Source organism: Lepidochelys kempii, chromosome 14 (assembly GCF_965140265.1).
Source record: "Lepidochelys kempii isolate rLepKem1 chromosome 14, rLepKem1.hap2, whole genome shotgun sequence".
NCBI classification, from domain to species: domain Eukaryota; kingdom Metazoa; phylum Chordata; order Testudines; family Cheloniidae; genus Lepidochelys; species Lepidochelys kempii.
The window spans coordinates 2207660-2221250 of NC_133269.1; the positions used below are offsets into that span (position 1 = coordinate 2207660).

Sequence of the window (13591 nt, forward strand, 5' to 3'; positions counted from 1 at the left end):
GGATGCAGCTGAGGGAGCATAGACTCAATTCATAATCAAATATAAACTTTCTTAAGAGTTGCCTTGGAGGGCCACAGGGTGGACATTACTGGTATAGAAGATGAGTGACCTTTTCTAATCACTCTGATTTCTTTCCCGGATTGCTTTTAGTTTTGATTGCACTCTGTATTCATTTTTATTTTTTAGGTATGGAACCAGTTTGTGAGGATAAGCTTTCCTGATGAATGCTTCACTGAGGAGTGGAAGAAAACTTTACTTTCAGTTCTGGAAGGGAGAATTAAACAGGTACCAAGAAACTGGAGATTTCATTCATTACACGTGCGTGTCTCTAAAGCTCAAGGGATAATAGCTAGAACCTATTGAACCAACCCTTGCATATTGCTACTAGAACCTAAATTGACTTAAAACATTCGACTCTTTGCATTGGCTTGTTCAAATGACTATAACCACTTCTGTTATAAACAACATTTCTAAAGGGTCTATGAAATTGGGCATAAACTTTTGCTATGTTGTCGTCCTGATCTCTTCTGTATTTCTGCTGTCTCATCTCTAGCAGTGGCTATTAGCTGGTGGTTCAAAGAAAACTGGAAAATTTGGACAGGCTAAATATTTTATTTAGTTCTGTCAAAATGAGGTGTAAAATATTTTTGTATCTACCATTATTATTTATTATTATTGTTGTTTATTATTGTATTTGTGTAATGGTAGCACATAGGAGCCCTGTTGTGCTAGATACTGTAAAGAGCCATACCGGGAGGAAGAGACAGTCCCTGGTCTGAAAAATTTACTATCTAAATCGGTAAGATCACTGTGCTAGGCAGGAAGTGATGGCTGCAGGTTTCTTATACTCGTCATGGCGTTCTGAGAGTTCATGGTTAGAAATATTTCTGTTAGTAGTAGTTTAAAAATAAATTGTAATTACAAGGGACATTTCCAGCCCACCTGTTGACCAACTTGCGTGACTCTGTGTGGACTAGGATGAGCTGGTTCCTGGCTTTAATATTAATTTTAAAACTCCAGAGAATTTACAGTCAGCATTTTGTGTGACTACTGAACACCAAAAGCTGTTCGTTCTTGTAAGCCAACCTTCCCACAAAACTGAAACTTGATTATAATTTTTTGTTTATTCCTGTGCTGTTGGGGTCCTGAATGCTACATTTCCATTAAGAGGCTCCTTCCTGCCAGTTTTCAGAAATGTCAAGTTTAATTAAAAATTTTATTTTTAAATTTCTGTTTTTACACGGTGCAGCAGTGGTGTTGTCAGCATGTGAATCTTGTGGGTGCTTCACTGGAAAAAAACAGAGGCGTTTTTCTCCCAAGCTCCTAAACGCTTAAAACTCGACAGCTTTATGTGGAACTGATACTTACCCAGAAACCTGCTTTGGAGGGATGGAAACAGATTTAATTATTAAATATCAGTATATAGTGAAAATGGCCAAATATTTCTTTCTCTCTCTCTTCATGCCACACCTCTCCGCTACCTGTCACATCTAGCCAAAAGGAAATAGTGGAGTGCTGGTGGCTGTATTTACTCCTATTGGGAGCAGAGTAAATAAATAATAGAAAATTGACCTTTTCATCTTGTGGGGTTTTTTTTGTTTTTATTATTATTGCCTCAAAATATTCCCCTCCCTCTTCATGTTTTCAGAGGACACAGTCTTAAAACATGAAATCAATGAGAAATATTTTCTGTTCTTTCCCAACAGGAACGACCAGTTCGACAAATTGCAGCCTACTGCCATCACCACGACAAATTCGAAACACTGGACCATTCCGTTGGCAAATCTTTTGAAAACTGTGCCATGGAAGCAGTTAATGCTGCATGCCAGGTAATATGCGTTCTCTCAAGTGGGAATCTCAGATACAGGTACACCTAAAAACCTCCTGAACGTATGACCTGCTAGCTGTCAGTGGTGTTGGTTGAGACCTAAATAAAATTGTACATTGAATTTATGTTTGAACAATTGGTTTAGAAAAGCGAAATGTTGAGAAGAAATCAGGAATGTAAGGGGTTAGTATGTGCAAAGGGACCAAGGAAGAAATACTTTTAACACCTTCACTGGTGTTTGCCATCACAGCCTCTTTGCCATCCACTGTGCCAGCCACTTGAAAGGCAACATGCTTGGAACGTAAGTCAGCAAAGAAGGTGCTTTTTATCCAATACATCCAGGGATCTGAGTTACTACAGAGCATTCTTTCCTGGGTATCTGGCTGGTGAATCTTGCCCATATGCTCAGGGTTTAGCTGATTGCCATATTTGGGGTCGGGAAGGAATTTTCCTCCAGGGCAGATTGGAAGAGATTGGAGGTTTTTCGCCTTCCTCTGTATCATGGGGTACGGGTCACTTGCTGGAGGATTCTCTGCTCCTTGAAGTCTTTAAACCACAATTTGAGGACTTCAGTAGCTCAGACATAGATGAGAGGCTTTTTGCAGGAGTGGGTGGGTGAGATTCTGTGGCCTGCATTGGGCAGGAGGTCAGACTAGATGATCCTAATGGTCCCTTCTGACCTTAATATCTATGAATCTTTATCACCCAGCACCCAGCCCTGGAACCCTACTAAATGACACAGCCCTTTATGAATGTGTTAGGTGGACAAATGCCATTTACTCACATCCTTGTGCATCCCCCATCCCTTTGTGTCTTAAGCAGTCTGAGGGTAATCTGCTTGATCTGGTCTCTTCCTACAACCTGGACAAATTTGGCAAGCTTGTGTCAGCAGTTATCACGAAATCATGGCCAAGCAGCAAGAGTGGGGAACCTATGGATGACTTTGATGAGGTTTTGCATCATCTGCTTGTGTGGTCTGACATCAAGCATATTTTCAACTTCAATGGTACAGTTTTATGTGAAGTTTATATTGGAAGACTGTGAAAGAGATGTTCCCACTCTTTCCTCCATGGTACATAGTAACAAATGGAAGGAGGATTGAGATTGAGTTGATATAATAAATCTTAATAGTTAGATTGGATGTTGGAGAGCAAAAGTTAATGAACTGTCTAAATTTCATAGGAAAACCCTATATGCGTAACCAGGAAGTATTCTGTGTTAACCCCAGTGCAGTCTTGTCCGGGATTTGTACTGTAAGAGGGAATCACAGGGTCTATGGATAAAGGAAAATCTACTGTAGTTTCAGTTTTCGAAACGTGGATTTGGGGAGGAGATGAAAATTTGAGACCTTATGGTAAATGAGAAACGGACAAGACAGTTGCTTCAGGTATTGAAGTGGGGCTTTTTTGTTTTTCCCCAGGGATGGCATCCTAGGAATGGGGGTTGGATTTTTGCACTGTGCTGTCTGTCAGTGGACGATGTATCAAGATGTCTCAGTTTAGATCATGGGTATTTGTGGGTGACTAATGAATGATGTATATCGTTAGTATGGTGGTACTGGTGCAACACAACAAGATTACAGACTTTACAGTTAGGTCATGGTGAAGAGAAGAGCCATAAAGTGTGTTTCTTTTCCATATAGCAATAGTTGCCTCCAAAAGCCCAGAACTAGGAAGGAGGAGGAAAGATTCAGGATTTAAATCCTTTGTTTCTCTGATAGGAACAGACGGGAAGATCCTGGAACAGCTTACTGATGCTGCTAAGAAGTTAACGGCTGTGGCTGACTCTGTGTTCACAAATGTTGCTGAAAACCTCCTGAATGGAAGTATCCTAGTAAAACGTTTGGAGCTTATTATAAAGCACCAGAAACAGTTTATTTGCATATGGGAATTACGTAAGTGTGCATGCCTGTGTGTTTAAAGGGGGATGGGCTCTAGGCCTACTCTGATAATTCTGGAGGGTGTTTTTATATGGTGCTCCCAGCTCCATGTTTTTCATTAATACTGATGTGCAGCAGCATCACCTCCTGAAGTGTATCATTTTTGGAGGAGATGAGTACTCTTCTTCTGCCCCACAGTATGGGGTTTTCTTGGTGATTATTGACAATTTTCATTTCAGAGCATAAGCATCTCTCATCCCAAGAGAAAAAGCAGCAGCAGAATGATCTGGAAAAAGTTCTAGTGTGGAGGAGGGAAGAAATAGTCTCTCTAAAGAGAGAGAGAAATTGGGTAGGAACCCTTCTGGACATGTGCAGGAAGGTGGAGGCATTTATAAAAGGTATGTTCTTTTGGGGACCACTTTGAAGTGAGATCTTTGAGGGTTTCCAGCAGAGATGATTTTGTCCAGTAATTACTGGATTGGACAAAAAGTGGGGAATGAGACGAGCAACAATTAGGGAGAGGAGGCTGAAAAAAGTCAGTGAAGAAACTTGCAATAGGAAGAGCAGGAGAAGAAGTGTTTTGTGTACTTCATGTTACTAAGGGATTGATACGTCTAGGGATCTAAGAGGTTGATGTTTTGTGGTACTGAATCATTCAGTGTCTGGTCAAGAGAGCTGGAATATGAGAATAGGGTAAAAGAAATTGCAAACTGATGTTTGACTTTCTTTGTTTAAAGTGGATATTGTTGAAGTTGAGGAGAAGTATCACGAAAATCTGGACACAAAAGAACTGTCTGAAGTTGTGGATGTGAGAGAGCTGAACTTTCCCATGGAGGGCACCCAAGAAACGTATTACAACCTGAGCCCAGAGTTGAAGAAGGTGGCTGAGATGATGCACAGATACAAAGACAGTCACATCTTCCAGCTCTGCTGGGAGAGGGCAGCCCAAATGATGGTGGAGGAATATGAGGATTCGGAAGGGCAGATTATTCCTATATTGAATCTTCATGATAAATTATTCTCTCCGTGTTACCATGAATATAAAAGACTGTATAATGAGCTGAAATCCGGAAAGCTCACGTTTGCTGAGGTAGACGCTATATTCAACGATTTTACAAGCCATTATGAGCAGATCAGCACTGACCTTCAGATCATGTGCAAGCTTGACCCAGTAGACAACAGAGCATGGATAGGACAACGGCTTCAGCAAATCCAGCAGTACCATGAACTGCACTTAGCTTTCGACTCTGCTAAGGTCATTGCCAAGGTCAAAGAGGGCTTAAACCTCTCCGGTGACTTCAGAATCCTACAGATGTTATTGAACTTTGTGAGTATTTCACTTTAAACCAACCACTGTTCAGACACTGCTTAGGAAGACATTGTAAATCTGAACCCCGTTGTAAGTCTTTCTCTGTTTGGCAGGTTTAATGTTTGGCTCCGAACAGCTTTACTGAGGCCAGGCACTGTGCAGTCTCCTTTAAAATAATAATAATAATTAATAATATGCTTTGCATAGATCTCAAAGCACTTTACAAAGGTGACTAAGCATTATTATCCCATTTACAGATCAGGTAGGTGAGGTGCACAGAGGTGAAATGACTTACTCAGAGTAGCACAGGGGTTCAGTGGCAGAGTAACTCGGGTCTGTGGACTCCCAGCCCTGAGTTCCATCCGCTAGACCATAGCTGCCACATGCTGATTAATATCTGATGCTTCTGTTTCAGGTGTGGGAGAGGGGTTCCTCCTTCATTCCCCCACCAGGAGGAAGTTTTATTGACCATTATTAAATTGTGGATTCTTTTTGATCCATATGCTTTGCAGACGGAAAGTTTTGAATCCTTTAAGAAAGAAAAATTGGACTCCATCAGCTCCGCTCTGATGCGTGCTAAGGAACGGCTGCAGGGGATCACAGAGCCCCGTCGTAGGTGCCTTGAGGAACTCGCACTCAGGAAGGACTTCATCAACTGGGTCAAAGAGGCTCTGGAAGGTAAAATAAATGTCCTCCTCCTGTTTGCTTTTGGGAATTGGGCAGGCAAAGGCACAAGTGATGGAGGGGTGATGCTATCTTCTCGGGATCTGAGGAGGTCCTGACCCATCTGATAACCATATTAAGCTGAGGTAGAACTGACCTATCTCATACGGAACTTCCCTTATGTATGTGGGTTTGAAAAGTTCTGGGCAGTGGCCCCCAGAAGATAGAATACACTTTGATACTATTGGAAGGATTTGACAAATGCTGGTACACTGTCTGACACCTGCTGGTTGATGCCATTGCTAGCTATCAGAGATTGCAATGCTGATACACTCAGTGCAGGTTGCTTATTAATTGAGAGAACAAAGACCATCGCTCTTATTTAACAATTACAGGAGTGGCCTCGCTAATTCTCTATCCGTCAGGCCAAGTACTTACCCTTTCCCTCCCCATAAGTAGAGAGTTCTGTTTCCTTCCCTGCTGTTGCTCCCCTCCACAGTTTACTCCTGTTAGAAAAGAAAGGACCAAGGATGTGGGTAATGCGGAAGGATCACCCAGTGAAGCTATCGGGAGTGAGAGCTTGCAGCAGAAAGCGGAGAGGTCTGCACTGAGATGCTTCTAGGGGATGATTTTATAGACTCCGTGGCTTAAGCATGCTGGCATCTTGTTGCAGAACGAGATGAAACAAAATAGCGTTGAACCCCATTGTCCATTTCCCTAAGATATCAATGAGCTGAAGGTGTTTGTGGACTTGGCCTCCATCTCAGCGGGGGAGAATGACATGGATGTGGATCGCGTGGCTTGTTTCCATGATGCTGTGCTAGGCTACTCCTCCCTGCTGTATGAGCTGAAGCGGGAGTCGGGGTTTGAGGAGTTCATGCAGTGCTTGAAGAAGTTGTGGAAAGCCCTGGAAAGTGATGAGAACCTACCCAAGAAACTGGTAAATCTCGCAGTAGTGATCCCTCAGTTCATCTTGTTACCCTCCAGTTTTGTAATACAGCTGGGGGATTGACGTACAGGCTGGCATTCCTGCGGGCAGTATATGGGGATGTAGATGCAGCTCTTTTAAATACCTGTTATGTTTCTCATTTTAATTAACTGAAGCAAAGTGATCCTGAGCCTAAGCTGCTGCTGTATGCTAATTCATCCCTGCGTACCTATGTACAACAAGAGGCTTTAGAGCAGTGCAGGCTCTTACCTACCATATGAGCTGCGGTTGATAAGACTTGATATTCTTTGGGGTGTAATATAGTCAGACCCCTTAGCAGTCTGCTCATTGTATGTCCCGGGATGTCAACTTTTAAAAGCTCTGGCACCCTGCATGTTACTGGGGGATTATTCCATGACTGACAACAACTCCCTTCTCCTCCTTCGCCCTTGCTGGCAACTCTGTCGCTCATGACCTCTGTTGGACATGCCAGTGTTTAGGATGATCTCACTGTGTGAACTGGCAGACAAAGTGAAGTAGGGAATTGGAGTAATCTGAGTTACTTCCCTCTTCTCCCTGTAGTGTGATTCTGCTCGACACCTGGAATGGTTAAAAACAGTGAAAGAGAGCCATGGATCCGTGGAACTGTCATCTTTATCTCTAGCAACTACAATCAACAGCAAAGGAATATACGTCATCAGAGCACCGCCAGAGGGTCAGAAGGTGAGACTTCGCTCACCTGCCTGCAGGGTGCACTATCCCGGTGTTCAAAGCCTTTTTGCCCCATCTGTCTGTCTGTCCATCTATCCTGACTGGCTAGCTTGACAGTGCAGCAGCTAGCAAAGAGCACTAATCCTGCAAAAAGAGTCCAGCTGTCTGGAACAGTATTGAAAAAGGTTTTGTCTGGTCTCCAATGCCACTTAAACTATTTTTGGTGCCAGTTCAGGGAGACCTATTGTGGTAAAACTATTTCCAGCAATAGCTCAATTCCATCGTGTAGCAAAGGTTATTGTGTGACAGTAGAAGCAGCAGACAGATCATGTGGGGAGGCTAAAGGCTTTTCCTATCGAGTCCACCCTGTGCTGACAGATTTCTGCTACTGTCCTAAGCTGCTGATCTCTAATTAACACCTGAAGCTTTGTTTCCTAGGTAATTGTAGCTCTCTCACCCCCTTGTCCAGCCTCTCTTAGGGTGTAGCACTGCCCTCTGTGTTCCTAGTTACAGGTGGCAAGACAGGAAAGCTCTCCGCAGTTGTCCATGAGCATTGTCTAAACCAGTGAAGATGAAAATAAAATGTGTTTGCACTAATGATTCGTATTCACTGGCAGGTTTCTCTGGACACTGTCCTGTTCCTCAGCCTCCCGGAGAGCCATGGTGACAGTGAAGAGATGCGACAATACTCCCTGGAGGAGCTCCGGGAGCTGCTGAACAAGCTGATGCTGATGTCAGGAAAGGGAGACCAGGGCATGGAAGTGGAGAAATTTTCTGAGGTCAGGTTTCAATAGCTACTTTCCATGTTCAAGGTGTTTCCTGCTCTCCTGGGGCTGGAGGTCAGACTGGAACCTTACCATGTCAGGTTTTAAACAGTCAATTAACATTAAAAGTTGCAGAGGTGGGACTGACTGCTTCAGGGATTGATAACGGGATACAAAGTCTTTGTCCTCCTCCTTTTCTCCTATTTGAATGTGGACCAGGTTGGTGTTTGAACCAGAGGTGTTATCCCCCGTTCTCCAGCCTGTGTGGAGTGAGTTGGCAGGTCTCATTCCAACCTGTAGCAGATCCCCTTGTTGGCTGTTCCAGCAGAGTGGTCAAGGTTTGACTGGGGCCATGGAGACTGAATTCCGGTAATCCCTGCAGGACAGCTGTGAGCCCCATTAGGGCCTTCAGTCTCCAGGACTATCAATCTAGGCACCTTTCACTAGCTCCCAAATTCTGTCCCTTTCCCTTTTAATTAAAGATAGCCATGTTGATTCACAGCTGGGAAGAAGCACCTTAGCCTCAACAGTCCCTGAAAAATCGGTTTCTCACTGTTTTTTGTTGTCCCACACACAGGTGTTTTCTAATGTCCAGAGACTTGCACTGTCCTTTATAGACCTTTATTCAGCTGGGAACATGCTCTTCCGATCCTGGATTGCCAGCGTGTACTGCTCACCCACGAGCGAGGTGTGTATTAGCATGGACTTCTGTCTGAAACTCGTCGGACAGCTTTTTGGAACAGGAGACATGATGGCGATGCTCCTGGACCTCTGCAGGGAGATGGAGAAGTTCTTAGAGAAATGGAAATGCTTCATGTCTGAGAAGCGATCTCAGTATTTTTACCTGAATTACTACACCTCTGAGCAGTTGGTTTACCTATGCAGACAACTTGGAATGCTGCAGCCCAGTGAGAATGCCTTAATGATGCTCTCATTCATAAAACACAACTGCACCAGACAGGATGTGCGTATGGCCTCCAAGCACGTGGTGTCTGAAAGATCAAGGAAGAATATTTCTGATCTGCGGGAGCTGCTGTGCAGTGAGAGAGACCTGACTGAACAGCTGCAGCAAGTCTGGGGCTTGTACATAGCGGACATGAGCTCATTCCTTCCGGGCTGTTGGGATATTAATACCCTCGGCAGTTGTCTGGCCAGTCTGGCTGATTTGGAGAAGGGAAGTGTCACTCGAGTTCTCCCACGAGGTCTGCACGTTGGCAGGCCCAACCTCGTCATCTGCCCTCGCTCCGACCTGCTGACTTCAGCACTGGCCATCTACATGCATAGTCCACGCCAAGCCCTGCCCACTTACGCTGAGGTGCTCTTATGCACCCCAGAGACTGACTTTGAGCAAGTGGGGCTCTTCCTGCGGCGGTGCCTCACGCCGGGCTGCAAAGGGGAGAAGATTTACACCATGCTCTATGCAGATGAGCTGAGCTACGATGTCAGTTACAGGCTGGAGAAGCTGTTTCAGAACCTGTGCAGGCAGCCCCACCAGGACAATTACTGCCTCGTGATCCTGTGTGACTGTGAGAGAGAGCACAGCTACATCCCTTCCGTCTTCAGCCAGTACAAAGTGCACATGATCCCCCAGGAGCCACTACGGGACATCCAGATGTACCTTAGGAACCATTACAAAGTCACACAGCCAGCAGGGTCAGCAGCTTCTGTGTTCAATGATAACATGTGCGTTGGGATCGTGTCCTCCAAAAGAGCCGGCGTAGGTAAGATGCCCTAGGCCAGTGGTTCTCAACCAGGGATCCAGGGCCCCCTGTGGGGCCGCAAGCAGGTTTTAGGGGGGCCGCCAAGCAGCGCCAGCATTAGACTCGCTGGGGACTAGGGCAGAAAGCCAAAGCCCCACCGCATGGGGCTGAAGACTGGGGCCCTGAGCCCTGCCACTCAGGGCTGAAGCAGAAGCCTGAACAGCTTAGCTTCACGGGGGGCCCCAGGCAATTGCCCTGCTTGCTACCTTCTAATGCCAGCCCTGGCTTTTATATGCAGAAAACCAGTAGTTTTGGCACAGGTGGGCCATGGAGTTTTTATAACCTGTTGAGGTGGGCCTCAGAAAGAAGAAGTTTGAGAAGCCCTGCCCTAGGCCACAGAGTCTGCAGTGGTTGTGAAATGCTGAGACTAAAACGTGCAGTCAGGCAAATAAATGTGATGTGTGTATCTGGATGAGTGTGCAGTTTTAGAGCCTCATACAGAACACAATAGCTGAGAGACTGTGTGGGTCTGTCACTGAGACAAGGTGGGAGAGCTGATATCTATTGGACCAACTTCCGTTGGTGAGGGAGACAAGCTTTCGAGCTTACGCAGAGCTCTTCTTTAGGTCTTTCATTCAGACTTCCGCTGTCATTCTAAAAGCTTTTATGACCTTTTGCTTTAAAACCAGTATGTTTGTGACTTCTGGGTCCTGACCTCTCTCCCAGCATGGTACCAGTGGGCTTTGCTTTTCTGCATGTACTATAAGCAGTTCAGACTTGTACAGGAGCCCTGTGACGAGGCCTAGGTACTTCCACCCGCCCTCCGGGATGTCTGCCTTGACAGTGCCCTACCCGAGAGACACTGATTAGGATCCAGAATGGAAAACTCCTGCATCCCTCTGAGGAAGTGATCAGAGCCTAGTGGACAAATTTATATCCTTTGGTAAAAACTGGAAACCCAGGGTAGTTCTTTCAGTAGATGCAGCCATGGCTTCACTTGTGGAAGACCTTGGCCTAGATTTCCTGCTGAACTCCTGTCCCTTCATATTGGTTCAGGGGGCTCAAAAGGGGCTGGCAGGCAGCAGGTTCACTGCTGTTACGAAGCCCAGAATGGCTGGAGAACCGGCATAGCCAGCTCCGACTCCAGGCTCCCTGCAGCACCCAGGGTAAGGGCTGCACTCTGGCATTCCTGCTATGGCCTCTCATGGCTGTAGCCAGCTGGGGTAGATTAGAACAGGGGTTGGCAACCTTCGGCATGCGGCCCATCAGGGTAATCCGCTGGTGGGCTGCGAGACATTCTGTTTACGTTGATCGTCCGCAGGCCCGGCCCGGCCCCCCGCAGCTGCCAGTGGCTGCGGTTTGCCGTTCCCAGCCAGTGGGAGCTGCTGGAAGCGGTGCGGGTTACCCTGATGCGCTGCGTGCCGAAGGTTGCTGACCTCTGGATTAGAACAACCTTCACATTCTCCCATCTGACTGGGGCTGACATGGAACCAGCCAAGAATCTAGGAACTGCAACCAACTCCCTCCGGGCCCCCTTTCCCTCAGCTCGCCCAGTGGAAGCTGAGTACAGCTGAGTCAATGGCAATTGATTTGTACCCCAAAAAAAGGGTTTTATGTCCAAAAGCCTACAGGAGAGGAAACTTGAGGACACTTGACATAGATACATAGATATATATATGTGACATAGATACATAGACTGGCCAACTGCCAGTCTTACCTGAGATTATGACTTTTAAAAACAACTCCATGTAACAGAAAATAGTTTATGTAAGTCCTAAAGAAAAGATCATGAATAGCAACATCTGTCACCAGACTCCTTAATGGAATCCACCAAATATGGGCAAAGGCATCATTCCATGGCAGGAGACAGCTTCAGCTCAGTTCCTGAGCCACCAACAACCACTCCAAGCAAATTCAGGCCTTTCCTCCTCTCAGAATAAATCCTTAGTAAGATAATCAAGGGGCAGACTGGATTTAGGAAGTAGCTGTCCACTTTTTTCCAATATGTCAGTCCACCATTTTTCTACATATTTTTGTTTTCTAGCTCTCACTTAGAATTAATATGTCCCCTTTTTTAAAATGATCCCAGGAAAATCTCTGTATGTGAAGAGGCTACATGAAAAACTGAAGACAAAACTACATGATACTAGCGTGCCTCTAAAAACCATCAGGCTGATTGAACCCCACGTGGATGAAAGCAAAGTGCTGAGATCTCTCCTGTCCTTCCTGCACTTGCCGTACCAGCAAAAACCCATGATATTCCATTTTGATATCACCTCATCAGTGAGTACCAGCAAAAACCCGTGATACTCCATTTTGATATCCCCTCATCACAGCTTCACCTATCATGAAGGGTATTCGATATCTTTCCTTTAAAAGTTTCCTGTCTTTTCTAAGTGAGGTATTTTATTAGGAGATGTTATTTCTAACCAAAAAACAGTTAAGCTTAAATATGAGGGGAAAAGGTAGGCTTGGAAGGATTAGATTTTTGATGGGTAAATGTGGGTAAATGTCTGTTTCACCATACACACACTCAAACTGATGAAGAAATATTTCTACAGTAATAATCAGAATTTACAGATAGGCAAAATAAGGAAACAGCTGCTTGAGAACTTCTTAGAGTCAAAATCCAGTGATTTAGACTTTGGAATTAGGCTTACCACCAACGGACTAGCAAACAAACAGTAAAAACAAGTATGATTTGTTGATTTAAGGTTGTTTACTTTGTATATTTTGACACGTGATGTTGACAATTTGTGCTTTAATGGTTTATAAAGTTTTAGCTTTTTGAATTTCAACATCAGCTGTCATTAAATAATTGTTTGACACCCCCCCCCGTAGTTGTGAAAATTACCCCTGATAAAAATATAAAAAAATGATTAAATATAAACATTGATATTATCCGTGTGTGTGTGTGTGTGTGTATTTCTGCTAAGCCTATAAATTTCTGTGCCTGCATTCTTTGTTCTAATGTCTTTCTTTGGTATTCACTTAGGTCCAGAGTGGAATTCCAGAATTTCTCTTCAAGCTGTTAGTTTTACAGTATCTGACAGACACTGACGGGAAAATGTGGCTACGCCAGCAGTGCCATTTGTATATCGTTGAAATTCTTGATGTACCTCCAGCACCTAAGAAACCAGCAAGATTTGTATGTATATGTAAATTCTCCACATTTGTCCCTTGTCTGTGTGTGTTTCTGTGTTACTCGTATTTATTACGAGAGAGGTTCTATGCAGTGATGTAATACCTCCAATTTTAATGTATTGGAATGCACTGTATGTCTTCAGTACAGAGTGCTATTATAAATGTTCTTGCTTTACATCACAAGCAGACAATAAATTAAGGCCACAATGATTTCCTTAATTCAGTCACAGCTAATGGCCACTTCCTGCTGGCTGTACGGCACTGGCTGCACTAGAATATTTGCACGGAAAGAGAAGCGCAAAGTCTGATCTTTTAAACTGCATCATGTATTTGTGACAAAACTTGGAATTTTATTTGTTTATAATGTTTTTGTAAATTCAGAAGTAGAGTTGGGGAGAGGGGGAAATGACAGAAATGGCCCCCCTCTGTTAGGTGGTATTGAAAAGGTAGGGAGGCAGTAAATGGGGATGATAATGTCGTGGGGGTGGAGGGAGAAAGGGAATAGATGAGGGAGAGAGAATTGCTATTGCAGCTACACTCACATTCTGCTCTACACTTTTTAAAAGTGCCCCAGCTGTGTAACCCTGCAGCAGCTAATCAGCCCTGCCAGAAAAGGGTGTCTACAATCTGCGAGGACTGGTAAAAGAAACAGCATGAGAGGATTA

The 13591-nt window shown here is 44.5% G+C and overlaps 1 protein-coding gene across 11 annotated transcripts in view; it reads left to right on the forward strand.

The window, feature by feature from the left end:
* Positions 1-13591, forward strand: part of RNF213 (ring finger protein 213) — a 94820-nt gene that overhangs the window by 38887 nt on the left and 42342 nt on the right. For 10 of the 11 annotated variants that reach the window (XM_073310522.1, XM_073310521.1, XM_073310517.1 and 7 more), the window contains 13 exons: positions 187-285; positions 1707-1829; positions 2648-2834; positions 3549-3722; positions 3947-4105; positions 4445-5034; positions 5529-5694; positions 6402-6619; positions 7190-7330; positions 7936-8097; positions 8660-9803; positions 11872-12065; positions 12778-12930. In XM_073310522.1, the coding sequence (XP_073166623.1) occupies positions 187-285; positions 1707-1829; positions 2648-2834; positions 3549-3722; positions 3947-4105; positions 4445-5034; positions 5529-5694; positions 6402-6619; positions 7190-7330; positions 7936-8097; positions 8660-9803; positions 11872-12065; positions 12778-12930 (3510 nt within the window). The remainder of the gene's footprint in view (positions 1-186; positions 286-1706; positions 1830-2647; positions 2835-3548; positions 3723-3946; positions 4106-4444; positions 5035-5528; positions 5695-6401; positions 6620-7189; positions 7331-7935; positions 8098-8659; positions 9804-11871; positions 12066-12777; positions 12931-13591) is intronic. The other variant, XM_073310516.1, reaches the window with a different exon arrangement.